The 27,802-nt window shown below is 46.3% G+C and overlaps 1 protein-coding gene across 1 annotated transcript in view; it reads right to left on the bottom strand.

Moving 5' to 3' along the window:
• The window catches only part of LOC147706435 (tyrosine-protein phosphatase non-receptor type 6-like), a 315,590-nt gene that overhangs the window by 68,210 nt on the left and 219,578 nt on the right, over nt 1-27,802 (bottom strand). The window contains exons 10-11 of the mRNA XM_086932941.1: nt 27,002-27,081; nt 26,485-26,634 (exon numbers count right to left, since the gene is read on the bottom strand). Of these exons, the coding sequence (XP_086789067.1) occupies nt 26,485-26,634; nt 27,002-27,081 (230 nt within the window). The remainder of the gene's footprint in view (nt 1-26,484; nt 26,635-27,001; nt 27,082-27,802) is intronic.

Raw genomic sequence — 27,802 nt, 5'->3', positions numbered from 1 at the left:
TCAAGTCCCCTCAGAGATAGTGTATGATTATTGTTATGGTACATCTCCGCAGAGATAGTATGTGATTACAGTCATGTTCAGGGCCCCACATAGAGAGTGTTATAACAATGATGCTGAGGTGCTTGCTGTTATAACTGTCATGCCGAGGCTCCTGCAGAGGTAGTATGTGATTATAATGATGCCTAGGTGCCTGCTCAGGTAGTGTGTAGTTACAGTCATGTTCAAGTGATGTTGAGATATGTTGTGATTATACTGAAGCTTAGGTCCCCAAAGCGATAGTGCATTATTAGGGAGGCCCACTAAGATGGTGATTATTGACCTATAGAGAAAGTGTGTGATACATGTAAAGTTCCAGTCCCTCTAAAGACAGTCTGTTATGTATACATGTTGATGTCCCTGAAGAGATAGTATGTGATGACAGTCATATTCAAGTCCCACAAAGTTAAAGTATATTGAACCCACGTCCCCACAGAGGTAGAGTGTAATTATAGACATGCCAGGTCCCCATAGAGATATGTGTGATGAAATTCATGTTCAATTACTAAAAGATAGCGCTTGATTGATTATATTGATGCCCAGGTCCCCACAGATATAGTGTGTGATTATAGTGATGTCCAGGTCCCCACAGAGATAGTGTGTGATTATAGGGATGCCCAGGTCCTCACAGAGATAGTGTGTGACTACAGGGAAACCGGGTCCCCACAGAGATAGTGTGTGTTTATATGGATGGCAGGTCCCCACAGAGATAGTGTCTGTTTATGGGGATGACAGGTCCCCATAGAAATACTGTGTGTTTATAGGGATGGCATATCCCCATAAAGATATGTTTGATGATAGTTATGTTCAATTACTCAAAGATAGCGTTTGATTGGTTATATTGATGCCCAGGTCCCCACAGAGATAGTGTGTGTTTATGGGGATGGCAGGTCCCCACAGAGAGAGTGTGTGATTATAGGGATGCCAGGCCCCCACAGAGACAGCGATCTGATTAAAGGGATATCCAGGTCCCACAAAGATGGTAGATGCAAGTCCAAACTTGCTGAACAATCTTTGGCCATCATACGGCAAATCAAACAATTGCTAATGAACATCTTCTGAAAAACATGCCATCAGAGAATGTCTAGGCAAACTTACAGCAGATCTAGTCTTATCTTGTCACATTTGCGCTGCATTCAAAGACAGAGGTCAAATTTCATTCTCTGTCTAACGAGGGAGCTTGGTGTTTACTTTTCTTTTTCTGACATAAAAGTCGTAGGATTTATGTGACAATCATGCTGGATACTAGATGTAAGAAAGTTTTTTTCTAGCACACAACAACATTTAAACTAAAGTTGCAAGTATTACTGACTATTGCAGAATTAACTACATACAAATGAAGGACATTTTATGTTAATTCTAAAGTGTTTTGGAAACAAATACTTTAATATGACCAAAACAAATCAATACACTAGGTCAGGGGTACTCATAGTACGGCCCGCGGGCCGCCCGCGGCCCGGCAAGCCTTCCTTGGAGGCCCGCGGACCTTACAGACATGTACCAGTTTAAAAAAAAAAAATCTCGAGTGTCAGTAAACACCACCGGCTGCAGCAGCCTGGACTCGGAGAGGCTCTGCTCTCTGGGGGCCGAGAGATTCCAGCCATAGAGTGGAGCTGCAGGGGCCTCAGAAGAGGTGAAACAGAACAAAGCCTCATTAAAAAGTTAATGGTCTTTAAAGACCTGTGAAATGCTCCGGCGCGGCTGTGCGCGCGCCAGGCAAGCTGTCTCATCACAGGCTGACAAGGGGGTGGGGGCGATTTTAAACTCAATGGGTGTTGCACGCCTGTATGTGACACATATATTTCCTTCAGGGCTTTGACCTGGCACGCAGGTTTCTGGTGGTCACATAAATAAGCTTGCTTGCCCCTGGCTGATGGCAGGGCTGTCCTTCACAACCTACTTTTAACAGTGTGCAAAGGGGAGGAAGAGGGAGGGAAAGTCCGGGGAGGGAGAGAGAGGGAGTGTCAGGGGAGGGCGATGGAGGGAGAGAGAGGGAGTGTCAGGGGAGGGCGATGGAGGGAGAGAGAGGGAGAGTCAGGGGAGGGAGAGAGAGGGACAGTCAGGGGAGGGCGATGTAGGGAGAGAGAGGGAGTTTCAGGGGAGGGAGAGAGAGGGAGTGTCAGGGGAGGGAGAGAGAGGGAGAGACAGAGGGAGTGTCAGGGGAGGGAGAGAGAGGGAGTGTCAGGGGAGGGCGATGGAGGGAGAGAGGGGGTGTCAGGGGAGGGCGATGGAGGGAGAGAGAGGGAGAGTCAGGGGAGGGAGAGAGGGATAGTCAGGGGAGGGCGATGGAGGCGGAGAGGGAGTGTCAGGGGAGGGAGAGAGAGGGAGTGTCAGGGGAGGGAGAGAGAGGGAGTGTCAGGGGAGGGAGAGAGTGTGTCAGGGGAGGGAGAGAGGGAGTGTCAGGGGAAGGTGATGGAGGGAGAGAGAGGGAGAGTCAGGGGAGGGAGAGAGAGGGAGTGTCATGGGAGGGAGACAGAGGGAGAGGAAGGGCGACAGAGGGAGGGAGGGCAACAGAGGGCGGGAGGGTGCCCTAGGGAGGGAGGAAGAGAAAGAGAGAGAGGGAGGGAGACAGAGAGAGGGAGGGAGACAGAGAGAGGGAGGGAGACAGAGAGAGGGAGGGAGACAGAGAGGGAGGGAGACAGAGAGGGAGGGAAACAGAGAGGGAGGGAAACAGAGAGGGAGGGAGACGGAGAGGGAGGGAATCGGAGAGGGAGGGAATCAGAGAGGGAGGGAATCAGAGAGGGAGGGAGGGAAACAGAGAGGGAGGGAAACAGAGAGGGAGGGAAACAGGGAGGGAGGGAAACAGGGAGGGAGGGAAACAGAGGGAGGGAGACAGGGAGGGAGGTATGGAGGGAGGTATGGAGGGAGGGAGGTATGGAGGGAGGGAGACGGGGAGGGAGACAGGGAGGGAGACAGAGAGGGAGGGAGACGGGGAGGGAGGGAGACAGAGAGGGAGGGAGGGAGACAGAGAGAGGGAGGGAAACAGAGAGAGGGAGGGAGACAGAGAGAGGGAGGGAGACAGAGGGAGGGAGAGGGAGGGAGGGAGAGGGGGGAGGGAGAGGGGGAGGGAGACAGAGAGAGGGAGACAGAGAGAGGGAGGGAGACAGAGAGAGGGAGGGAGACAGAGGGAGGGAGGGAGTGAGACAGAGGGAGGGAGACAGAGAGAGGGAGGGAGACAGAGAGAGGGAGGGAGACAGAGAGAGGGAGGGAGACAGAGGGAGGGAGACAGAGAGGGGGAAGGCAGAGAGGGAGGGAGACAGAGAGAGGGAGGGAGACACAGAGTAAGGGAGGGAGGGAGACAGAGAGGGAGGGAGACAGACAGAGAGAGGGAGGGAGACAGAGAGAGAGAGGGAGGGAGAGAGACAGAGAGGGAGACAGAGAGAGGGAGACAGAGAGTGGGGGGAGACAGAGAGTGGGGGGAGACAGAGAGTGGGGGGAGACAGAGAGAGGGAGGGAGACAGAGAGAGGGAGGGAGACAGACAGAGGGAGGAAGACAGAGAGAGGGAGGGAGACAGACAGAGGGAGGAAGACAGAGAGAGGGAGGGAGACAGAGGGAGGGAGACAGAGAGAGGGAGAGAGGGGGAGGGAGGGAAAGATAGGGAGGGAGGGAGAGGAAGAGAGAGGAAGAGAGAGAGAGAGAGAGAGAGAGAGAGAGAGGGAGAGGGAGAGAGAGATATGTGTGTATGCTGGATCTGGTGGGTCAGTGGACAAAGACGTCCGCTGCAGGGGCCTTTGTTCAACCTCATGGTAACAGGTTTTTTTTGGGCTCTAGCCCTGCCCCCTCTCTCACTGACCCCGCCCCCACCGGTGCAGCCCTCAGCCACAAACCACACTGCGAATTAGCCCCTGAGAGAAAGTTTGTGAGTACCCATGCACTAGGTGATGGCATTTCCAAACAACATTGTTTGTGCACTGCCTAGCTCTATTTGTAAAATGTCTGTGAAAATGTAATGGACATTTCAATAGAAATTTTGTTGTCTGTAATGACAGGGCGCTACCATACCATGCAGTCGCCATTCTGTTCTTTACCACTCCATGTCAATGCACTTTACTGTGCACCACTCCACTTTACACAACTCCATGCCTCTGCACTCTGTGCCACTGCACTCTACTCCACTTTGCACCCCTTCACTTTATGCCACTGCACTCAATGCCACTTCACTCTACGCCTCTCTACACTATTATGCATAACTGTTCTCTATACAGATGCACTCAACGCCACTCTGCTCAACACCACTGCAGTCTTCACCACTGCCCTCTACACCACTCCAGTCTAGCTCACTCCAATCTACTCTTCACAGCTCCACTCTATGCCACTCCACTCCACACCACTCTGCTATAATGCACTGTGCCACTGCACATAATGCTAATATAATTCATGCCAATGCACTTTACTCTGTAACACTCAACTCAACGCTCTATGCACTCTACACCAGTCCACTACACTTTACGCTGCTGCACTTTACCCTGCACCACTTCACTCTACGCAACTTTACTCTGAAATAATCTATTCTATGCCACTGCACTCTAGTACTCTACTCCAGGCCACTACACTATGCCACTCTACTCAAAGCCATTGCACTCTACACCACTGCACTCTTTGCCAATGTACTCCATGCTGCACCACTGTACTCTATGCCAATGCACTGTACGCCACTCTACACCACTGCACTCTATGACACTACTCTGCACTACGGCACTCTATGCCAATGAACTCTATGGCACTTTACTTTGCATGTCAGGAATTTATGCCACTGCACTCTACGCCACTGCACTTTGCACCACTCTATGCAACTGCACTCTCTGCCACTCTACTCTACTCTTCACCACTACATTACACTCTGCTCTGCACCACTGCACTCTACTATGCACCACTCTAATGTACGCTACTGCATTGTATGATGTTGCATTGCACTCCAGTAAATTCTATGCTGCTGCACTCTATGCCACTGCACCGTACCCTACACAACTCCACTCTATATATCTTCAATCTGCTCTACCCCGCTGCCCGATATGCCACTGCACTATACGCCACTCAACTTCACTCTGTGCCTCTACACTCTATGGCACTTCACTTTACTCTGAAACAATCTAGTCGACATCACTTTACTCTATGCCACTGCACTTTACATCACCCTACTCCACTCTTTCCCACTGCACTCTATGCCAATGCACTCTATGTCACTGCAGTCTAAACCACTGCACTATATTCTACCCCATTGTACTCTATGCCATTCTACTCTATGCCACTGCACTATATGCCACTCTACACCACTGCACTCTACGACTTTCTACCCTGCACCACTCCACTCAATGTCACTTCACTCTATTCTGAAACAATCTACTCTATGCCACTGCAATCTATGCCACTTAACTCCACTCTGCACCACTATACTCTATGCCACTTCACTTTACTAAATAAATCTACTCTATGCCACTGAACTCTATACCACTGCAATCTATGCCTCTTTACTCCACTCAGTGCCACTCTGCCACTGCACCACTTCACTCAATGTCACTTCACTCTATTCTGAAACAGACTACTCTACGCCACTGGACTATATGCCACTGCAATCTATGCCACTTTACTCCACTCTGCACCACTATACTCTATGCCACTTCACTTTACTCAAAAAAACTACTCTATGCCACTGAACTCTATACCACTGCAAGCTATGCCACTTTACTCCACTCATTGCCACTCTGCCACTGCACATTATGCCATTCTACTCTAAACCATTGAACTCTATGCTACTATATTCTATGCCAATGAACTCTACATCACTGTAGACTAAACCACTGCACTCTACTCTGCCCCACTGTACTCTATGCCACTCTACTCTATGTCACTGCACTCTATGCAAATGCACTCTGAGACACTCTACACCATTGCACTCTACGGCAGTCTACTCTGCAACACTGCACTCTCTGCCACTAAACTCAACTACAATCTACTCTGCACTACTGCACAACTGCCAATGCACTCTACATTTCTCTTCTCTGCATCCCTGAATTCTGCACCACTGAACTCTGCATCACTACACTGCACAGCACTTTCTGCCACTCTAATCTATGTCACTCTAATCTACACCACTGCACTCTATGCCATTGCACTCCATGCCACATTGGTCCACTCCTCCATGCACCAATAGATGCTTCTATGCATCAGTCTAATCTATGCCACTGCATTGCATGACACTACATTGTATGCCACTAAATTATAAACTGGTGAAGTCTACACCACTGCACTATATGTCACTGCATTCGAGGCCCCTCCACACTCCTCTGCACCACTCGGCTATGCGCCACTGTGCTCAATGCCACTGCACTATTCACCACTCTACTCAACATTCTTTGCCACTGCATTCTCCACCATTCTACACCACCGCACTCTACTCCACTGAACTCTATGCCTCTATTCTACACTACTGCATTTTAGGCCAATGCACTATACACCACTCAATTCTAACATAACGTAATGTATATTTGTAAAGCGCCCATTCACCCAGAAGGGCCTCTTGGTGCTGAATAACAGATGTTTATTGTTACCCAACTCAATGGTACTCATTTTATCGACCTAAGGATGAAAGTCTGAATAGACCTGCAAGGATTTGAACCTGTGACCATGTGGTCAAACACAAGCCCCTACAGTAGACGCATCAGTCAGACACGGTCACTCCATTTTACTCCACTCTATGCCACTGCACTCTGCAACACTCGACTCTACGCTACTGCACTCTATGCCACTGCACTCTACAGCCCTATATTGTACTCTGCAACACTCCACCCTGCACCACTCCACCATGCACCACTGCATTCTACTGTTCAACACTCTACTGAAAACCATGCCTCTGCACTCTATGCCAATATACCCTGCAACATTCTATACCTATGCATTCCAGACCACCTCACTCTACGCTACGCCTCTAGTGTACACCACTCTGTGACTCCACTCTGCTGCTCCAATTCATGACACTATGCCACAACCCTCTACTCCAATGTTAACCATTCCACTCTACGACCCTTCAGTCCACTCTATCTATATCACTAACTTTTAGCCATGATAAACAGCAGCCACGCTTGTGTACAACATGGTTAAAATACATAGGCAAATCCAATCACTCTTGCATAGGTAATTCCTATTGGCTTTGCTAATGCTTGGTTTGTGCTGTCTTACTTTTCCCACATATGTCTTTCCATGTCAACCTTCCCTTATCTCCTTCTCGGGACTCCTCATGTTTTTTCCAGGGTTTGAATGCAACTAATCAGAAAAAAGTTCTGTTGCTTTTTTTAAATTTGTAGTTGCATATAGCGCAAACTCTACCCAAAAGCATTTAAATGCTTTGTTTGAGCACCAATTCTATTACACAAAGTCACGTTCGCACAGGGAGGTTAGGTTATTTGCCCAGAATCATAAGAAGCTGAGCCGATACCAAGAGACCTCTAACATGGTTTCCCAGCTCCAAAGTCAGTAGATTTGCTAATAATAACACCACCGCCAATCTCCTTATACTTTCCTCTCCCCTTATCATGTTGCCACATAATTATTTTGCATTTGCTGAAGCTCGGACATATAATTCCAGAAATAGTGTTAAGGTGTTTAAAGAATGATTTTATGTGATAGGGACTTGGAGAGTAGAACAGTCAGGAAGGGAGATAAAGAGACTGCGCAAAATATTGTTGTCTTGTGCTGAATGCACGAATAGAACCCATGTTTTCAGGAGCAAAAGTGTTAGCAATCTAAACTTTCCTGTCACAATTTATTAGGGTCCCCAATTATTTTTCAATTTTAAATTAGCTAGTGTAAAATAAAAATGATGCTAGCAGCATTTTACAAGAAGCCAAAAAGGTCCTAACCTGAGAAAGATATTTCTTGTCATGAGACAGTCTTGCCATAGTCTTATAAAAAGATGCACTTGATATCCTTGTGTTGATCTCCGAAGTATACTTTCACATAATGCAAAATTGGGAAGTTAAAGTGATGCGTTTCAAATGTTCGTTTTTCAGCGTCAGCTTTTATGGTTTGCCCATTGAATCCACTCCTCCAGACTACAGTCTGGGATGCAGGGTTGCCCCGGGATGTCTTGCGGCTGCTGTGCACGCCCTGGCTCAGGGTGTGAACTGGCCAGGTCGGAATGCAGCTGAGAGCCTCCAGCTCTCAGCCCTTTGTTATGCTGAACCTGGGAGCGCGCCCATTCACACCTGATCCACGGCCGTAGTCAGGACAAAGGCAGAGGAAGAGGAGGCTCTGGCCTCTATATCAACCTGCCTGTGGGGGAGGGCTACCACGAAGGATGGGGCCCTTCAGAAGAAGGACGCGCCTCTCGTCCTCAGTCATGAATGATTCACACATTCTCTGCATGTTCTCTAGTTGGCAGAAATGACCGGGACAGGGGCACAGGAACTTTCATTTCCCGGTTCTTGAAAGCGTGCATTTGAGCCTTGATATTTTTACTTTGGAATCTATTGTGAAAATCCATTTGTTAATCTAAGGTACATTTAAGAATAAAATTAAAAATCAAATCGCTAAATTATATTCACATTCCTAGTAAATGCAATAAGTGTAATTTCGAATCGCATTTAGAATAATATTTTGTCTATCCGATTAGTGAGAAAGAATTTTTGAAACTTGAACTAGTCTGTATATGTGTGAGCTTTTACCCCCATTTAAAATTTTATAGCTAGAAGTTTGTGAATATTGTTTATGTGGTGCTGGCATCGTTTCTCAGCATTGTATTGTTTTATTTTTCACATTCTGAAACTTGTAGTTTTATTTTTACCCTGACAGATATAGTATTATGACATCACAGTGACAAAAGCAGATGAGATGAGAGCTGAATGTAGAATTACTTGATAACTATATGCACGTATGTTTGTTTATATGGATGTATGTATGTATGCATTTGTTGGTATGCATGTATCCATGTATGTATACTTGTATGTATGTATGTCTGTATGTTTGTATATATGTAGCACAAATCGTGCCAGAGGGAACAGGGTCAAATATGAAAGGTCACAGACACAGTAAGGGCCGAAATGTTAGTATGATTTTAGGGCGGGCTGCTTTGCATAGGGAGGCAAAGGGACTTTCCAAAAGCATTTTGTTGAAGTATAATCCACGTGCTGTCAAATATTTACACATTTCTCAGTGAAAAAGAGGATGATAGCATTGCACTTGTCTATTGAATGTGGTATTTATCTGCCTGGTCGGGGTTTGGTGAAATGGTTAATTGCCTTGAAGAGCATTCTACTTTTGTTTGCTGCATATTTATTACTATTGATGCGAATGTGTGGATTTTAGCAGAGTGAGTTAATTGAAAGGCCAGATTTTCAACCAATTTTTCTTGTTAATAAATGCTGATTGATGTCGATCTACATGGAGTACCAGGGTGTTTATGATTTGGTTACATACGTATGTGCATTCATTCGTCCATGGATGTCTGCATAGTTTTGTAGTGAAGTCTTCAAGAAGGGTCTTAATGTGGTAAACTGAGGGCTTAGGTTTTAATGGCCCAAGAGATATGTTCAAACTGTAGCTTGACAAGAGGCACCATTACCCTGCAGGTGCTTGCTGCTGTTCAGGTAGAAGAAGAGGATTTGGACCTAGGGCCTACCATGATCCCCGGTAGAGAACAAACCAGGGAGCACTTTAAAGCAATGCCTTGCTCTGTCCAATTTACTGGAACCAGGTCAAAAGATGCTGTTTGCTAGGAATGTGGCTCTAAGCCTAATGGAGAGCTATGGCTTTGTTAGCAGACTTTTGCAGAGTCTGATTGGTGGGAAACAATTTAAATAATGCAGGGTTTGTAGACTTTGTGGTCTTGAGCCAGGGTTGGACCGGAACGAAAAATTGGTCTGGGTACAAAAATACAAGTGTCCCCTATCAGTGAACCAGATAACCCCCACACTTGCAAATCAGGCCAGTCTGAACTTGCAAAGACATGCTGTTTGGGTATTTGGCGAAATATGGGAGACTGCATGCATTTGTGTTTGCTGCAGCCAATGCTTGCTGTGATATCAGGGAAATCAACAGTAAAAACGAGCCCAGCTTGCCATAAAACAGGCTCATATACCAAATTGTCAGGCAAGTCCATAGGGCGGCATTGCCTGATTGCCATCCATAATTGAGAAGGCTATTCCACAGGAGGGGCATTACAACTGAGAAGCAACTGTCTCCTGTAAACTGCAATTGGATTTGGGAGTATGGAGGAGGTTGAAGTTGATGAAATGCAAGGGCCTGGCTGGGGCATACTTTTGCATTATGAGCTGCTGATGAAAGGCAGCCAAACCATTTTTACATTTGAAGGTAAGGACACTTCCTTAAACATTTTAACGACATCTCTCAGGGACAGGTCGATGCATTTTAGATTTGCCCAAATAAAATTCATGTTTGGTTTTGAAGCTGGTTATATAAGTGGTTCTGGCATGTTTGAGGGAAGTGCAGGAAAACAGACGGATTCCCGTTAATGGATTTTCTTTTTTAGCAGTTCCAGCACTTTTGAGTACCACATATTGTGTATATTACTTTTAGATTCCTTTAGGCGGCGGAACATGAATCAGCAGTAAGGGAAATTGTGTAGTCTATGGGGTTCTTGATGAATTGAAGGGAATTAGTGGCGATGACTGGCGAGAAACTTTTCTCCAGAATGTATTTGAATCAATCTGACTTGATTTCTTTCTTGGAGCAGAAATAGGAGGTGGGTTGTTTATTAGTGATTGTGCTGGTACATGGAGGACTATATTGAAGAAAATAGTTGTCAAAGATAGTGCGATGGTCATACCAAATGGCAGGGGTGATATTATGTACATGGTGAACTATGATGTCAAACAATGGCCTTTGGTTTAAAGCAATGCAGTGATTGCTATTTCTAGGCTATTGAGATGGCATTTGCCAAATAACTCTTTGAAGGATGGGATCATTTGGTCTGTGGCCTGAAGTTGAATCCTCTATGGATAGCAGGTGACTGGAAGTGAGGAATAAGTTGATTAAGAGAGAAGTCTTCAAATAAGTATTGTGCAGGACTAGGTGGGTAAGAGCAAGTTCGTATTTTGATGGAAAGGTTGGGAAGGTCTTTCCAAGGGTTCAAAAGAGTTTGTCACAGATAGTAAGCTTGAGAATTTGAATATTACTCTTATGGATAGCGAGTGAGACATGCACTCTACCTTTAGTTCTGTTGGTGAGTTTGAGGGAGTAATTCTGTGGGCTAATGTGGTAAAATGTTGGAAGGGAGAAGGTAGTGACTCAGGTTTGAGTGGCAATGGGATAGTCTAAAGCCAGGCTGATAATCAAGTTGAGTTGGTGAAGTTCTAGGAATGTCTGGTGATATTTCTAGCATTAATAGGGCAATACTGTACATTCTATAAGTTTCGCGCACATTTAGTAGAGAAATGGTGAGAGTTAGGAATCCCTTGATTTTTTTTTAGGGAGATTATAATGATTTCAGGGCTGGTGAAGCTGTAATAATAAAATGGTGCAGCTGTTCTGGCGAGTATTTCATAATCAAAGATATAGTATTCAGATATGGTAGTTGTACATATAGGTGATCAATGGACTCTATATGTCTATGGCACTGGAGAAGGGTGCTGGTTGCAGACCTTTCTAGGCAAAAACATTTAGTGGCAGGAGAAGGTAGTCATGTGACCAGCTAGGATTTGCTCTTTCCATCAGTCTGCTTAGAGACTGCTGATCCCAGCCCTTGCAGTTAATTGGCAGTCTTGGTATGTATTTTTAATGGGCCAATTAGACCCAACTTGCTTTTCTTTCATACTTTGCTTTCTAGGGCTGAAGGCTGCTCAAGCTATGCCTTCCAAAAGCACTGCCTCTTCTGCTTCTTTTCAATGGCCCAAGGCTCTCCAGGATACCTACATGGCTGTTCAGGCACTGTTGGACTGCAGGTTTCACAACCAAAAAATGATTTGCCAACCCCAACTGACAACTGCAGCAAGTCTCCATACCTTTCGCAATTCAAACAAGTTTCATCCACAGAAATCTAAGACTTCATTCTCACCATCAAATCAGGTTCCCCTACAGATCCTTGCCCAGCCTCGGTATCAAAACTTTTTTCCCGACTAACTATCCCCTAAACTCACAGACATCTGTAATGCCATGTTCAACACTGGTATCTACCCAGCTACCTGGAAAAAGGCAACCATCAAACCTCTGCTGAAGAAACAGCATCTCGACCCACCAGACACAAAAAATTACAGACCCATCACAAGCCTCCCCTTTCAAGCAAAAACTTTTGAAAAAATAATAAACAATCTCCTGGATGAAACACAGTTTGGCTTCAGGAAAGGCCACGGCACAGAAACCGCCCTTATCAAAGCTGCAGACGAGATTAGAGCCACCCGAGACCAAGGTTCTGAAATTGCTGAATTTGTCAGCAGCTCTCGACACGGTTGATCACGTCACCCTGAATGACTGTGTCTCAAATATGGGCATTAAACTCAAAGCCAAAGATTTACTGGAGTCGTTCTTGGCCAAATGCACTCAGCTAGTGAGTCTCGGCGAATATAACTTTCCATCTTTTACGCTCCCATGTGGTGTGCCACAAGGTTCATCCTTGAGTTCGCCACTGTTTAATATCTATGTGTCGGACCTGGCCAAGGTCTTCAAATCCCATGGGATGGGGTTGCCATCTTACGCTGATGACAAACAGCTGGTGCTCGGAATTAACGATGGAGGAGCAATGGCGGCCAGTTTTCAATTTGGTATCCTCGTCATCAGTTCCTGGATGGCCAAAAACTGCCTAAAGGTAAACTCAGAAAAAACGTAGATTATGATCTTTGGCAATCTACAGCCAACATGGTCCCCCACTTGGTGGCCTTCTGCCCTGGGCCCTCCACCCCTCCCCCTCTCCTGTACCGAAAGTAAGAAACTTGGGCGTCATGTTTGATGATAAACTAACTTTCTCAGCTCATGCCAATGCAATTGTCTCGTCCTCCTTCTACACTCTTAGAATGATCGAGAAACTGCTACCCTTCCTTCCACCAAGCTCAGGAAAAACCCTGATTAGCACCCTTGTTATGTCCAAAATTGATTATTGCAATGGCCTGCTCCTGAATGTCCAGAAAAAGATCACTAACTAACTAACTACAGATGGTACAGAATGCCGCTGCGAGGTTAATTACAGGTGCCCCAAGTACAAATCCATCTCCTTGGTGGTGCAAAACTTGCACTGGCTTCCAATCACAAGTCGCATAAAATTCAAGGCCCTATGCATGGTCTTCAAGGCCATTCTTAACACAGGTCCGGACTTTCTAAAGAAAGCCTTTTGCGCTCACTTACCTAGCAGAAACCTACCATCCTCAACCGCCATCTCATCATGATCCCACGCACAAACAAGGTCTCCTGGGGAGACAAAACGATTGACTGTTGCCACGGCCAGACTGTGGAACACCCTCCCTCAGCAAATTAAATCCTGTCCATCGCTGCCAGCTTTCAGGAAGCTAATAAATAGCAATGAGCAGCACACCACTTCACTACTGCCTCTCCCGTCTACAGCGCCAAGACACCCACGGGTATTTGCGCGCTCTACACATTGCTTAAATAAATAAATATACAACTTTATAAATAAATGGTGAAGCAACAGATGCCACTTCTCACATACTTCTGCTAATGCCTCATTCATCACTAGTGCTGTGCTTGTGTCACTCCACTTTGAAGCACTTTACATGAGCACCAGTTAAGTCATGTACTATTTCTTTAGGCACAGGGAAATTAAGTGATTTGACTAGAATCACAGGATGTCAAGCTAACGTCAAGAAATGAGTTTGAAGTTTGCAGCTCTAGCATAACGCCACATCCTCTCCACCCTTCCGACTTGAAGACCTTCTCACTCATAAGGCAGGTGGTTGAGCACAGCCTATGCTACAGCAGTATGTTGTAGTTATACTAGTATCATCTTGGAAGGTAAACTATATTTAAATGCACAGGAAGGGCAAATTGAAGTGGACATCAACATGAGGGTGCCCATTTTACAGCAGAACTTTGCACCTTAGCTGAAGCACTATGTCCAACAGTAATACGTGTGGGTGCCAATGCAGTAGAAAGGGCACAGTGAGCCCAAACGCAAGCTAGGGATTTGGTCTCCTATACACCTCCCCTTTTTTGGCTTTTAAAACATACCCACTAATTAGGGTGAACTAGGACTCTGTGCCTCTGCACCTACTTCACTATGGTTAATATATATAAGAGTCTGCATTTTATAATTGAATAAGGCCAAGGAGGCTCTGAAAACTTCTTAATATACTGTGGTCACTAGTGGCAGCGTATATGATTTTTCTTCCCCCCCCCTCCGTTGATAGTGTTGACCCCTCACACGCCCCCACCCTACTGCCAGCAATAAAAATAAATGTCATTATGTGGTCTGTTTTGGTTGCATCACATTGCTTTAAAAAATGTTTTTATTTACATTTCATCCATGAGGCAGAGCAGGCATGCTGCTGTACAGCAGGGCAAAAAAACCCTGTCAAAGCCAGTAGCTGTCTCGTAGGTGATACCTGTTGGCTTTGCCAATGCTTGTTATATGACTGTTCTTCACCCCTCTATGGGAATGAAGCTGATTTAATTTGTAAAGCAATAGGAACAGTTTGAATATTAAGCAATTCAATTAAATGTAATTTCAACTTATGGCAATATTTGAATATATTTTTTAGGAATGTCACTAATGTTCTAAGAACATGCTTTTTCGGTTAAAATTCAACTTCCCATTGCTGTGGGCATGACATTACTGCAGTTCGGCATCTGAGAGAGCATAGCTGTTAGCACAATGCAACTCTAGGCACTCACTCATCTAGCCATCATCTTAAGAACGTATTCCAAAGTGCATATTAATATGTAATCAAATTTGTAATAAACGATCAGATCAGTTTATATTGTATCATGTTTTAATGTACCATCATTCTTTAATTGCAGCTGAGGATCATACCACAATAGTGATGTAATCTGGGATTCAAATCGTATCCAAATTGCTTGTAACAATATTTTTAAACTCAAATAGTCTGAATGCAAAACTTTCATGTAAATAAAGTTTTACTTTATTAAATGGGGAAAATGTTACTTTGCATGAAAAAAATGTTTTAACCCCGGGTTTTGCAGCTTTTCCTTTGAAATATCTGTGCTTTCTGCTGCTAACTTGTGTTCCTGGTGAACAAAGTGTGTTTAAATGCAAAGTGTGTTTAAGACTGCAGTACCGCCTCCTGTCTATGGGGGCAGAGGGAGCAAAAATATAAACACACTTTCTGAAACACAGGTCCCCACAAGACAATTTTTTTAAAAGTTGTAAAAATTGACACAGATGTTCCTGAAGCCATTTTTTATCATTTAAAGGACATTACCTTGTGGGGACCTGGGTTCAGGTCCCCACAGTGCAATCAAGTCCCCACAGCGTGAGTGTGTTATCACACCCAAGTCCCCACAAGGATAGTAACACAAACCCACACACACACGTACACACACACGTACACACACACGTACACACACACGTACACACACACACGTACACACACACACACACACACACACACACACACACGCACACACACACACACACACACCCACACCCACACACACACACCATTTTACCGGGAGTCCCCAATCCTGCAGGGCAGGCTCAGAGATCATGGAAATGTGCGTTTTTGACCCGAAAGGAAAATGAGCCCAACACCGGCTTCCAGAAGAGCTGACTTTATTCGTCTGCATCACACGTTACAGGAGCACTCAATTAAGTCCTTACGCGTTTCAGTGTGGTCACCGCCTTCATCACAGGTGAGTGCTTTGTAGTCTCCATGTGGTCATGTGCCTCCAATTCAGCACTACAGGTTCCAGAATGCGCTTATTATTCCATCGGAGGCGTGCATAGATTGATAATTTCATTATTTATGCTTGAATGGTGTATTAGTTCTCATAAAAATCACGATAATTATTCACGATTGAAAGTGCATTCCATGATTTTAGAAAAGGGGGGCCAATTGGACCCCACGCACACATGGCTGGGCCCGGCCCCCCCCTTTTGGTCGATCCTGGTTGGTTCGCGCGTCCCGCCCTTGCCCCGGAAGCAGTTTTGCGCTTCCGGGTCAAGGGGCGGGACTGCGGCATAGGGGGGGTTAAGAGCCTGGGGAGCGCGGGAAGCGGCCTCTTTTTTCTTTTTCTTTGTTGCAGGTCTAGAGGAATTTGAGCGGCGGTCGGCATCCCCATCGATCCGAGGGAGCACAAATTTTTCCTTTTGTCCTGCAGGTGTCGGAAATTAGTCGTTCAGCAGCAGCATCGAGCGGAGGGAACAGGAGCGTTTGGGAATTGCATCCGAGGCCCAGGAGCACCAGGCGGCGCACTGTGGACCGGAGCAAAGGCTTTATTTATTTATTTATTGCCATTTATAAAGCGTGAACAAATACCCGCAGGCGTCTCGGCGCTGGGCAAATTCGCATAACTTCAGCTCGGTATTAAATGCTCCAAAGGATTTTTAGTGGAAGCTATTGATTAAAAAGCCATGTCTTTAATCTCTTGCGGAACTGGAGGAGTGAAGGGTTTAGCCTGATGTCTTGAGGCAAGGTGTTCCATAATTTGGGTGCCGCAACCAAAAAGCGGTAGAGTTTACAAACACAGGGAGCGAGTGTACTGAGTATATCGTGGTCCGCAAAGCCTACAAGGCGCGAGGTATGTGACGGGCTCTCGGGTAGGGCCCCGGAGTGAGGATCGGCCCAACGAAGCGAGCGGGAGGCTGATAAATTGTGGGGAAGTATATCGTGGGCGAAGAACTGTGGTTTACTATCGTATTTACCCGCGAAGCAGGGTCGGCTTCGGCAGTAATTGGATGGGTGACCACAGGTTTTGGCAAAAGTAAACTGAGCTCGTGCCCTATTGGGGGCAGACTCGGTTATGTTGAGTGTGGGGATTGAATAACAGGCTTGTTATGAGGCAGGGCAGCCCTGAAGCACAAGTTTACATTCAGCAGTTGGGGTAGATGAAAAGTAGGGTTCTGTGACTAATCGTTTTTCCTTCCCTATGAGCGGGCACAACACCCAACTGTGTCGGAGGGTGTTGCTAGTGGCATAATATTGATTATACTTTTGAGTCCTGCCCAGGATATTAGTTAATGTTATTTTCTTAAATATTTTAATCTTGTTTGTACTCCTTAAGCAGCATCCGGTAGGTTCACTTAAATGGAATAGGCATCTTTCTGTTTGTCTCTGCGGTATGAGCCTGGGCAAACCACGTAATATCACTGTCCCCGTCTGATTCAGGCAAGAAGTTTACGTGTACTGTTTTGTTTCTGTAGTAATTGGTGCAACAGCTCGAGCTGCAGGAGCCACAGACAAGGATCGCTGCGGACCGGGTAGCAGTTGGAGCTCACGGTGGATGGCGGATCCTGGGGACGCGGGCAGGCCTGCATTTCTCTGCTTCTGGCGGGCCGCTGGGCTAGAGTTCGCTCGCCCAAACACTCCAGACTAGCTGGGGTGTGCGGTCACAGCTGCGTGGTGCCAACGGCCAGCTCGTGAGCCTCCGACTGAGACAGGTACAGAGCACGGTGTGCTCATAAATAACCGATTGTGTAGTGTAGGTTAAGAGCAGCATGTCTGCCAGACGGGGTGCAGGGAATGCGAGTGTTGAATTAATGTTTCAAACAATGATGCGCAGGATGTCAGCAATGGATAAACGATTGGGGAAGGAGGATAAGCTGGGCAAGACTGTGGCTGAATTGGGAGCGAGGGTGGATGCCCAGGCAGGCCCGTCGGGCAGGCCGAAGCGGACCATAGTGCCCCCCAAAACCAAGGGGGGAATTTGAGACACCACCCAAACGTGCCAGGACTAAGAAAGTGGGTGGTCGCCCACCCAGGTCCGGTGAGGGCGGGGGGTCCCAAGTCCAACACCTAATGTACAGCCTGTTGCACCTACCTCGCCAATTCCTACACCTCTGGTCCCTGCAAGCGTTCCGGTTCCGGCCCCCCAACCCCAGGGGAGTGTGCCAGTAGCGCCTGTCATGCCCCCCACTGACCCGGCCCCCTTGGTATCCCACCGCCAGTCGCGCCAGCGTTTGGCCCTGTCCCGATTATCGCCCGCCGGTCATCACAGCCCCGGGACCGGTGCCGCCGGAACTGGCAGCACAGATAGCAGCAGTACTTCCTTGGGTGGGGATCGGGGGAGTGTTACCTGCCGCAGCAGACCCCTCGGGGGAGGCCCAAAGAATGGTTGCTCAAATATTGTTGGCTAGGGCCGGGAGTAGCACGCCGAGTGCACCAATTTCTCCCCAAACAGGTCCAGCAAGCACTGGGGGCACAGCCAAGACAGTGGACACAACACAACCCACCGAAAGGGGTAAGGAGGTTGCCCTGCCGGTGCTGGGCGAGGGCGCGATTCCCTCCAGGGGGAGTGTTTAGCGCAGCATGTATCTCATAGTGTGAAGGAGTTAATTTGGGCAGACAAATATGTTAATATTTTTTCATTACTGATTGACAACAGGGAGTGGGACTATGCAAAATCACAGAAGGATATGATGTTGCCTAGCGAATGGCGATCACAACTGTACAAATTTAGGGTGGAGGAGACACTCGTCAATTGGATCAGGGCTTTTTCAGTGTATAGTGCAGTGATTGGTGAACGCTTCTCAGGTATGCAAGCTGTGATGGCCTGCTATCAGAGCAGGATTACTATGTACCATGAGAATCATGGGGGGGACGCATGGAAGGAATACGACATAGCTTTCAGGAAATCGAGGGAGTTCAACAGGTCATTAGCCTGGGACAAGGTTGATTCTATTTCCTGGCATTCCCAGTTTGAGAAGGGCCAGGCCGCAAGTACTAGCGCTACCGGGAATAAAGGTTATTCTCCCAAGCCCCAGCAGCCCTTTCAGCAGCCCTTTCACCCAGCGCAGGGCAGGGAGATGGGCAACAAGACCAGAGGTAGTGCAGGCGGGAAGGGGGTCTGCTGGGATTTCAATAGGGGGACATGCAACAGGGCACCGGGCACTTACAAATTCAGGCACGCGTGTAACTTATGCGGCCATCCTTCCCACCCAGAGACGACATGCCGGTCAAAAGGCAATGGGTCTGGTAACAGAGGGAGGAGGAAACCAGAATAGCAGGATACATCTACTTATGGCGCATTCCCCTATTCTTGTGACGGCTATGATCCCTTGGCTCAATAGATACCCTAACCACACTTCTGCAAGGCTGTTGCAAGAGGGTTTCACACATGGTTTCCGGATTCCAGCAGGGGGTTATATTGGGACACCGCAATGTAGGAACCAGTTGTCAGTACAGAACAACCCCAAGGTAGTGGCGAACAAAATAGAAAAGGAGCTGCTCCTAGGTAGGATAGCGGGACCTTTTCCTCACATCCCTGTGCAGAATTTTGTTTGCTCACCTTTAGGAGTAGTACCAAAGAAGGAAAAGGGTGAGTACAGGCTCATACACAATTTGTCGGCACCAAAGGGTTTATCCTTGAATGATGCAATTGATGAGTCAATTTGTAGTGTGAAATATGCATCTTTTGACCAGGCGGTTGATATGTTGAGGATTTTGGGCCCTGGGGCACTGATGGCCAAATCAGATAGTGAGTCAGCTTTTAGACTTCTCCCTGTGCATCCGGCGGATCTGCACCTGTTGGGTTTCTCCTTTGAAGGTAAATACTACATGGATATGTGCATGTCCATGGGCTGCTCTATTTCATGTGCCTATTTCGAGCAATTCAGCTCTTTCCTCGAGTGGGTACTGAGACAATCCACGGGCCACAAGTCTGTCATGCATTACCTAAACGATTTTCTTTTCCTGGGTCCGGCGGGCTCACAGGAGTGCGCGTGGGCATTGCAGGAGTTTTGCATGCTCATGCGTATTTTCGGGGTCCCGCTGGCGCAGGGGAAAACGATAGGGCCATTGATGTGTCTAGAATTTCTGGGAATTGAGTTAGATTCCGTGGAAGGCTGTTTCAGGTTACCCACAGACAAAATCAAAAAGTTCAGGTCGACCCTGGAATTATGCTTGCAGACAAAGAAAGTCACTTTACAACTGTTGCAGCAGACGATGGGTCAGCTAAACTTTGCATTGAGAGTGATTCCCATGGCACGCCCGTTTCCCCTCTCAATTGCACAAGCCATGAAGGGTCTGCGGGAAAAGCATCATCACGCACGGCTGTCTGTTGAGGTTCGCCAGGACATGCGGATATGGATTGCATTTCTGGAGGACTTCAATGGCAAAGTGCTGTGGGGTGCCCCCACGCTGTCCTCAGCTGAGTTAGGTTTATGGACTGACGCTGCAGGCAGTGTGGGGTTTGGCGCTATTCTTGGCAAGAAGTGGGTGGCGCAGAAATGGCCTGGCTGGTGGGAAGAGAGCGGGCTGACTACAAACATTGGGTTCCTTGAGCTCTTCCCAATCTGGGTGGCATTGAAAGTGTGGCCTGAGGAATTGGCCAATCGCTCGGTGATCTTCTGGTCGGATAACATGACCGTGGTGGAATGCATCAATCAGCAGGCGGCAAAGTGTCAATTCATACTGCGCCTGTTGAAAGAGATTGAGCTATGTTGCATGAGATTGAATATACATTTCAGGGCCAAGCATGTCCCAGGGGTCTTAAATAACGCAGCTGATGCCCTTTCTCGCTTTAAGATGCAGGTATTCAGGGACCACATAACGGCTGCAGAGGCATCCCCAGCTCACTTCCCATCGACTCTCTGGCAGATTGGTGCCCCCAACTACAAGACCTCGTGGCAACCAGCCTAGCGCCAAAGACAAGGACAGCTTACGAAGTGGCGTTCAGGTCTTACTGTAACTTTCTGGGTCATGATTGGGAGAGCAAGTGGGACCTAGAGGCTAGTTTCAATAGGTACATGAGCACATTACATAAGGAAGGGCGCACGGCGGTGACAGCTAGCAGACACAAAGCAGCAGTCTCCTTTTTCGCACGTGCCAAGGGAGTCAGGGATCCGACAAACAGCTTCCTAGTTCAAAAAGCATTGAAAGGATGGCGGCGCTTGCAGGCACCCACCGCTGATGTTAGGAAACCGATAGGTTTGGAACGTTTGTCAGCAGTGCTCCTCGCCCTGCCGGACACATGCAGTTCTACGGCCAAGGTGGTATTATTTAGAGCTGCTTTTGCTCTGGCATTCCATGATTTTTAAAAATTGCAAAGTGCTTGAACAGTGTCCTGCAATGCTCGTAGAGGTGCTTTTCCTGCGGTATTGCCAAAGAGAGGAATACCTCTCTCATCTCCCTTGCTCCATCTAATGCCGCCACATTGCTCTGGAAAACCATTTGTGCTGGTGTGCACTAGAGAGCGGATCATGCCCCCTCCGTTTCATATTTGCCAAGGAATCCATTTTACCGGGGGCCCCAATCCTGATATAAATATATATATATATTTATTTATTCCGATATTATACACTTACCTCCGCACTACTTTTATTTTTGTTGTAAAGGCATATGCTTGGTAAACATTTGCATGGTAAAGACAGGCATGGTAAAGTCATATGCGTTGTAAAAAATGTGTGCTAATGGTAATGCGAGGTATTGACCGCGTTGTAAATACTGTCTCTCCTTGTATGTAGATTTTTCTTACGTACCTATCATGAAATTCTGACAGAGATCCAGATCTCCTGAACCTTCAGTGAACACTCCCATTCTGAATGACCTCATATCTAAGCAGACAAGAAAAATCTCACACAGGCCTTCATTCTCAGAGGTCAGCACTGCGACCATATAAATCCTCAGACCGAACATGTGAAGCAAAGGGTAGAAGCATTCTACCTTTGTTCGACATGCTGGTTCAGGCAACACAACAATTGTCAGACATCATCAGAAATCAGTCAGAGTGACGTGAAAAGTCATAAAAAAATTAATGTGCTGCAGTGTCCTACACACTGGAATGTCTGAGTGTTCTGGTGCATGGAATGTTGTCGGTCTGTAGAGCGTGCCTTCCCCGTATCCCACTAGTATCCGAAGGAAGGATAGGATGGGACCTGGAGGCTGAGCTGGAATCATCAGTAATTACTTGTAGGGTTTAGTGTTATATAAGTACTTGAACCGTGTGTGTAACTTGTAACACTAATACACTCACTCTATGCTGTAACAAAATGTGCGAAGAACACTTCTTTCTACCAGTGCAACATACACTAAAACTATCAAAAGACAGCCCAGCCCTAATGCAGAGACAATGGCCTGGTGAGCATCCGCTTTTCATGGTATTGCTGCTCGCTCATCCCTCGAAGATAGGCACCAGCTTCCACGTGGCCATCTCTTTTGGTGTTCGGACCATGGCTATGCAAGTTTACAGAATTGGCTATTGACAACAGGTGGGGCGGTGGGAGTGAAGGGAGGACTCCACGTTCTATTAAGACTTTAAAGTGACGTTTGTGTATCTCTTAGAGGCTTCGTATATCATAAATTTGCACGATAGCTTTATAATAACAAGTAGAGCTCTTCATGTTACTGTTTTGTTGCTCCTAAGCGCTGTCAAAAATAGGGGTTAGTTTTACATAATTATTTTTACTCAATCATATCATCCTCCAAATGATAAAAGGCTGTTTACTTTACCAAATTCAAATGTAATTTTACTTACATGTTGAAGGCAACGCCTGTTCCATCTAGGTGGTAACTATATGTGGGAGTTGATTTGTGCACCTCTTTATTTTGTGTTACCACCCATTTGTCTAAATCCGTTGCAATGGGGAGTCGTCATATATAGAGTTCATGAACGGTAGCAAAGCCAAAAAATAGAAAAGGCCGAGGCTGGTTTTGTAGGGTTTAGGCTTGAGACCTGGTAGGGTTCCCGGAGTCTAGGGCTCAGGGCCCATTTGAGGTTGGAGCATATTGGAGTTGCTTGAAAATGCACCATTTGCCCACTCTTTCTTCAAAATTTTCCCTGAACCCCAGTAGGTGGTTCTAGCTTGCTCGCTACGCTCGCCACAGTGGATTACGACAATTGTTTTACGCTCACCACTTTCAAATGTCACCTGCCGCCACTGATTATATATATATATATATATATATATATATATATAGATTCCAACCGGAGGTTGCGGCGCTTCCACAACAAACCCAGTGCGCAGACACAAATGGATAAATCCACAGCCAGACTTTAAAGGTATTTTCTTCGTCCTTTATTTCATCAAAGTGCAGAGGTGCAACACACTGCCAAACAGACGCGTTTCGGGCGTGAACGCCCTTGCTCACTGTCAGCGGGTAAGCGGTATATACAAGGTTTATATACATTGGTTGATTGTTTAAAACGCGCCAAACTGCCTCAATCAGTTACATTGAACTAGAAGAAGGACTAAAGCTGCAACCTTTAGTACTTTGAATACAATCAATGGTTCAGCCATATTGCAACGGGTCCAAAATCAAAGTAGTTGTACACATACATTAGAAGATATATACAGCAGAGAATCAACCCATATTTACAACGCCTGCGGTGTAGCTTTTTATAACTTATGCAAGGAGTACATTTATGTAAACATTTTCCATGTGCAAATACGCAAGAATAGTTTGTTGTGCAAATACGCCACTTAATAACTGTACAAATACAGTAGTATATACACTGAAATAAAAAATGTATGTATATAATAAAGTGCAAATGCTTAGCTGCCTGATCTATTGTAAACAATTCATGTACAAATACGCAAAATTATTAAAACATGCAAATACGTAATAACTGATTTATGCATTTCATATATATACACCAAAAAAAAAATTTGAAATCAAGTCCTTGCAAGTGTATATCTCGTACCGCAGCACTGATCTCAGGTTGTGGGCGATTCTATATCAAATAGACACACTAGAATTGGTTACCCCAGTTAAGTTGACTAATCTGAATGCTGGCGCATAATAATATCACCTATACAACCAAAGAATTACTCTACCGCCTAAAAAAGATACAAAAACGTATAACTAAATGGTGAGGGAGTGCTGGGATGTCCTGCATATATCACAGAGCGGACATCAACATGTGAAGGGAATAAAAAAATTCCAAAAAAACTGTTTCAGTGAATTAAAATATGCAGATGCATATAAATACTCATATGTCCACAAATCAAGCAAAGCGACAAATTAAGTGATGGTTATACAGAATGCCTGAGGGGACCAAGGAACGTGAGTGAAAAGAAGAATGACATACAGATAGTATATTACAGAAAGTATATTACAGGAAAGTACTCAGATCTTCCCCCATGTTCAAACCTCCCGGGGTCTTGGTATTAAGGCGAACTATGTAAAGGGACTCCAACTGCCTTAGACGTTTTTCATAATCTCCCCCTTTCTTGCTGGTCTTAACTGCATCAATTACAAAATAACTCAAATGGGAAAGGTTACGACTATGAAATTGGTCAAAATGGCGAGCTACTGGATAGCTTTTATCACAGTTAACTATTGCTCTCAGGTGCTGAAGGATACGTTGGTGCACGGGTAACTTAGTGCTCCCGACGTACCTCAAATTACACGTACAAGTGAGAACATAGATAGCTAGCTCTGTTTTACAATTGAAATAGGCTCTTAAATTGATCGGTTTGTCATCAAAAGGGGTCATATAAGATTTGGTGTTTACTCCAAATTTACACGCCCTGCAGGATATGCAACGGAAGAAACCCTTCCGTGATGACAGCCAATCTGCCTTGCTAGCAGTCTCGGGGGAACTAGAGACCAAAGCATTCCTCATACTGTAAGCTCGCCTATAGGTGATTTCAGGCTTGTTGGGCATGATCTGTTTCAAAACTGGGTCAGTAAGGATAACTGACCACTGTTTCCTGACCATTCTGGAAATTTGGTTGGCCTGTCGACTGTAACCTGTAATCAATCTAATGGGATTACTATTGCCAACTGTATTGTCAATAACAGACGTGGGTTTGCTGGGGGCCTGCAAAAGTTTGGACCTATCCACTTTATTAGCTTTATCCATTGCCCATCTAAGAGCACTTGGTTTATAGCCCCTCGCTTCCATCCTTCTCATCGCTTCCATTTGGTGGAGGTTCCTTAGTTCTAATGAACTACAAGTTCTGTGAATTCTGAGAAACTCACCATAGGGGATGGATCTAATGGTGTGCCCTGGATGGAAACTCTGCGCGTGCAGGATGGTATTTCCTGCCGTACTCTTCCTAAACAGGCCTGTTGTTATACCCCCATTAACTATTTTGACTTCAACATCCAGAAAGTTAATGTTAGACTCACTTATGTCTGCACTAAAGATGAGGTTGGCATCATTAATGTTAATAGCATTCACAAAATTGCTAGCCTCTTGTTTACTACCTCGCCAAATGATGAAAATATCATCGATGTAACGCATGTATGTAATGATATTTTCTTTCTTTCTTTCATATATATATGGTGCATAGACTCTTTGGATATTGAGGTTGAGGTAGTGTTGGGGGACCGGAAGAGGCACTCTGCAAATTGCACATCCACATGGGAAGATCTAATCGAGTGTTCTGTGGGGCGCATGCTGTTCCCTGTTTCCCCGCTATGACATTTTGACATTCCGTGTCCCACCCCGGCACCGCAGTTCCCAGACTTCATCACGCTGCATTCCGGGATATGAAGTCTTGTCCTACCTTCGGGACTTCACAAAGGTGCGTGAACTCAACATCAAGGGGTGGAGCAGGCTTGCAACAGCAAGGGATTGAGAGGAGGGACTTATCCACCGCGTGTGACCACAGGATGCTTTGGGCGCTGAAGAAGGCAGAGGGCTGCCGAAATGCATTCGCCATTGTGTGATTAAATGAAGGCTTCCTACCGAGTCCTCCTGGGTTTCTGTCTCTTTTTTCAAAGGAGAGTGTGTGGATCATTAATAGCGTCACCCAGAGACGCCTTTCAGAAATCCCTACCTCGTTTGGGCACTGGCGTCACTGGGACCTGAACTGTTGCAGTTCGTGCTTGTTTTACCAGCGTTAGTTGGATGGCCAGTATCCCGCCACGAACACCGGGGAGCAAGCAAGCAGTTTTGAGATTATTAATCCCATGCCGGGCTGAGCACATTGTGGATCAGCCCCTGGTGCATAGACTCTTTGGATATCGTGGTTGAGGTAGTGTTGGGGGACCGGAGGAGGCACTCTGCAAATTGCACATCCACATGGGAAGATCTAATTGAGTGTTCTGTCGGGCGCATGCTGTTCCCTGTTTCCCCGCTATGACATTTTGACATTCCGTGTCCCACCCCGGAACCGCAGTTCCTAGACTTCATCACGCTGCATTCTGGGATATGAAGTCTTGCCCTACCTTCGGGACTTCACACAGGTGCGTGAACTCAACATCAAGGGGTGGAGCGGGCTTGCAACAGCAAGGGATTGAGAGGAGGGACTTATCCACTGCGTTTGACCACAGGATGCTTTGGGCGCTGAAGAAGGCAGAGGGCTGCCGAAATGCATTCGCCATTGTGTGATTAAATGAAGTAAATGAAATATATATATATATATATATATATCTCAAAGCCTGTCCAGTGGAGTGAAAAAGAGACTTAAGATTGGGACTCACCCTGCCTTTCTCCACTTCTCGCGTAGTCATTACGATGAGCCGGGAGTTCTCTTGCCACACCATCTGCCAGAAGTCATTGACTGTGTCGGCGAGGCACCCTTGGCAAGCGATGAAGGTCTTGGCATTCTCGTTTGGACTCACTAACCGGTTCTGCAGACACAGAAAGACAGACAGATGTGGATTAATGTCCACTATTGAAATGGCAATCAATACTAGAGTTTTACCTGTTTCTAAGTACCCCAAATATTTCAGAAGGATAACGAAACGAGGTACCAGATGACAAAGCCCAGGATCACACACAACTGGTCAAGTGGGAAAAATGCATTTAGAATTCAGATCTGTTTGCCACATCTCCTCCTGAGACTGAGACAGATGGACGGACAGGTGGAGGAAAGCTGAAGGTGCTGAAACAGGACGTCAACCGATGCCTCTTGGAGCTAATGGTGCACCCGGTGGGATCAGTTCTTTCTAATCCAGCAGTCGCAATGCCTCAGCGACTACAATGATCTTCCCTTACCTTGACATAGTTGGCATTGATGAAATCGGATCCTGGAACCTTGGGGGCTCTGGATTCAAGGATAACTCTGGTTTCATCAACTGAGAAAGAAGAAAAATAAAAGAAGGGTACAAAGTGAGGAGGAAAGTGTCAGTCAGGAGGCGAGGCAACTGGAAGTAGGACCTAGGGTGGACAGAGGCATCAGAAAGAACACAGAACACACACTATTAACAATGACCTTTCCTGGAGTCCCTCACAATATGTTTAGGAGCTCTCCTCAAACAGGTCTCATTGGCGCAGCTATTAAGCTGGATAAAGAGTGTCCTAGGTGTTTTTATGCTTATCTGATAGACATCCTCAATGATAGACATCCTCGTATCGGTATCCTCCTTGGTACTGACGTAGGGGTATGTTAGAGGTCTCCACATTGCTCCTACAACCCACCTCTGAGCTCTCCTCAAGTTCAAAATCACATGTATGAGACCACCTTAATCAGCCGTGGCCCATCCATACGGGCGGAAAATTCTCACCTTTTTGCGGGGAATAACAGTGTGTCAGGCTAAGCAAAGGTCATCCTGACAGACACCCTTTTGTTCAGGCAGCGAGGAGCTAGACATGTGCTCACCGCGTAGGCTCCTGGCTGCCTGTGCTGAAATTTGCCAGGTTGAGGACTTTACAGCTCTGTTGGCGTGACCTCCTCAGCCTGGCAAAAGTGCCCCGAGGCCCTCCCCCTCGTGACAAGGGCGAGCATCACTGATTGCCCTGACTGTTTTAAGCCATGAAGTGCCCAGGGCCAATTGACAATCAGTGGCACCTCGTCAA

This window comes from Lissotriton vulgaris, chromosome 7 (genome assembly GCF_964263255.1).
Source record: "Lissotriton vulgaris chromosome 7, aLisVul1.2, whole genome shotgun sequence".
Taxonomy (NCBI): domain Eukaryota; kingdom Metazoa; phylum Chordata; class Amphibia; order Caudata; family Salamandridae; genus Lissotriton; species Lissotriton vulgaris.
Note: the sequence above shows the minus strand (reverse complement) of the source record. Positions and strands in the feature narration are given on the sequence as shown.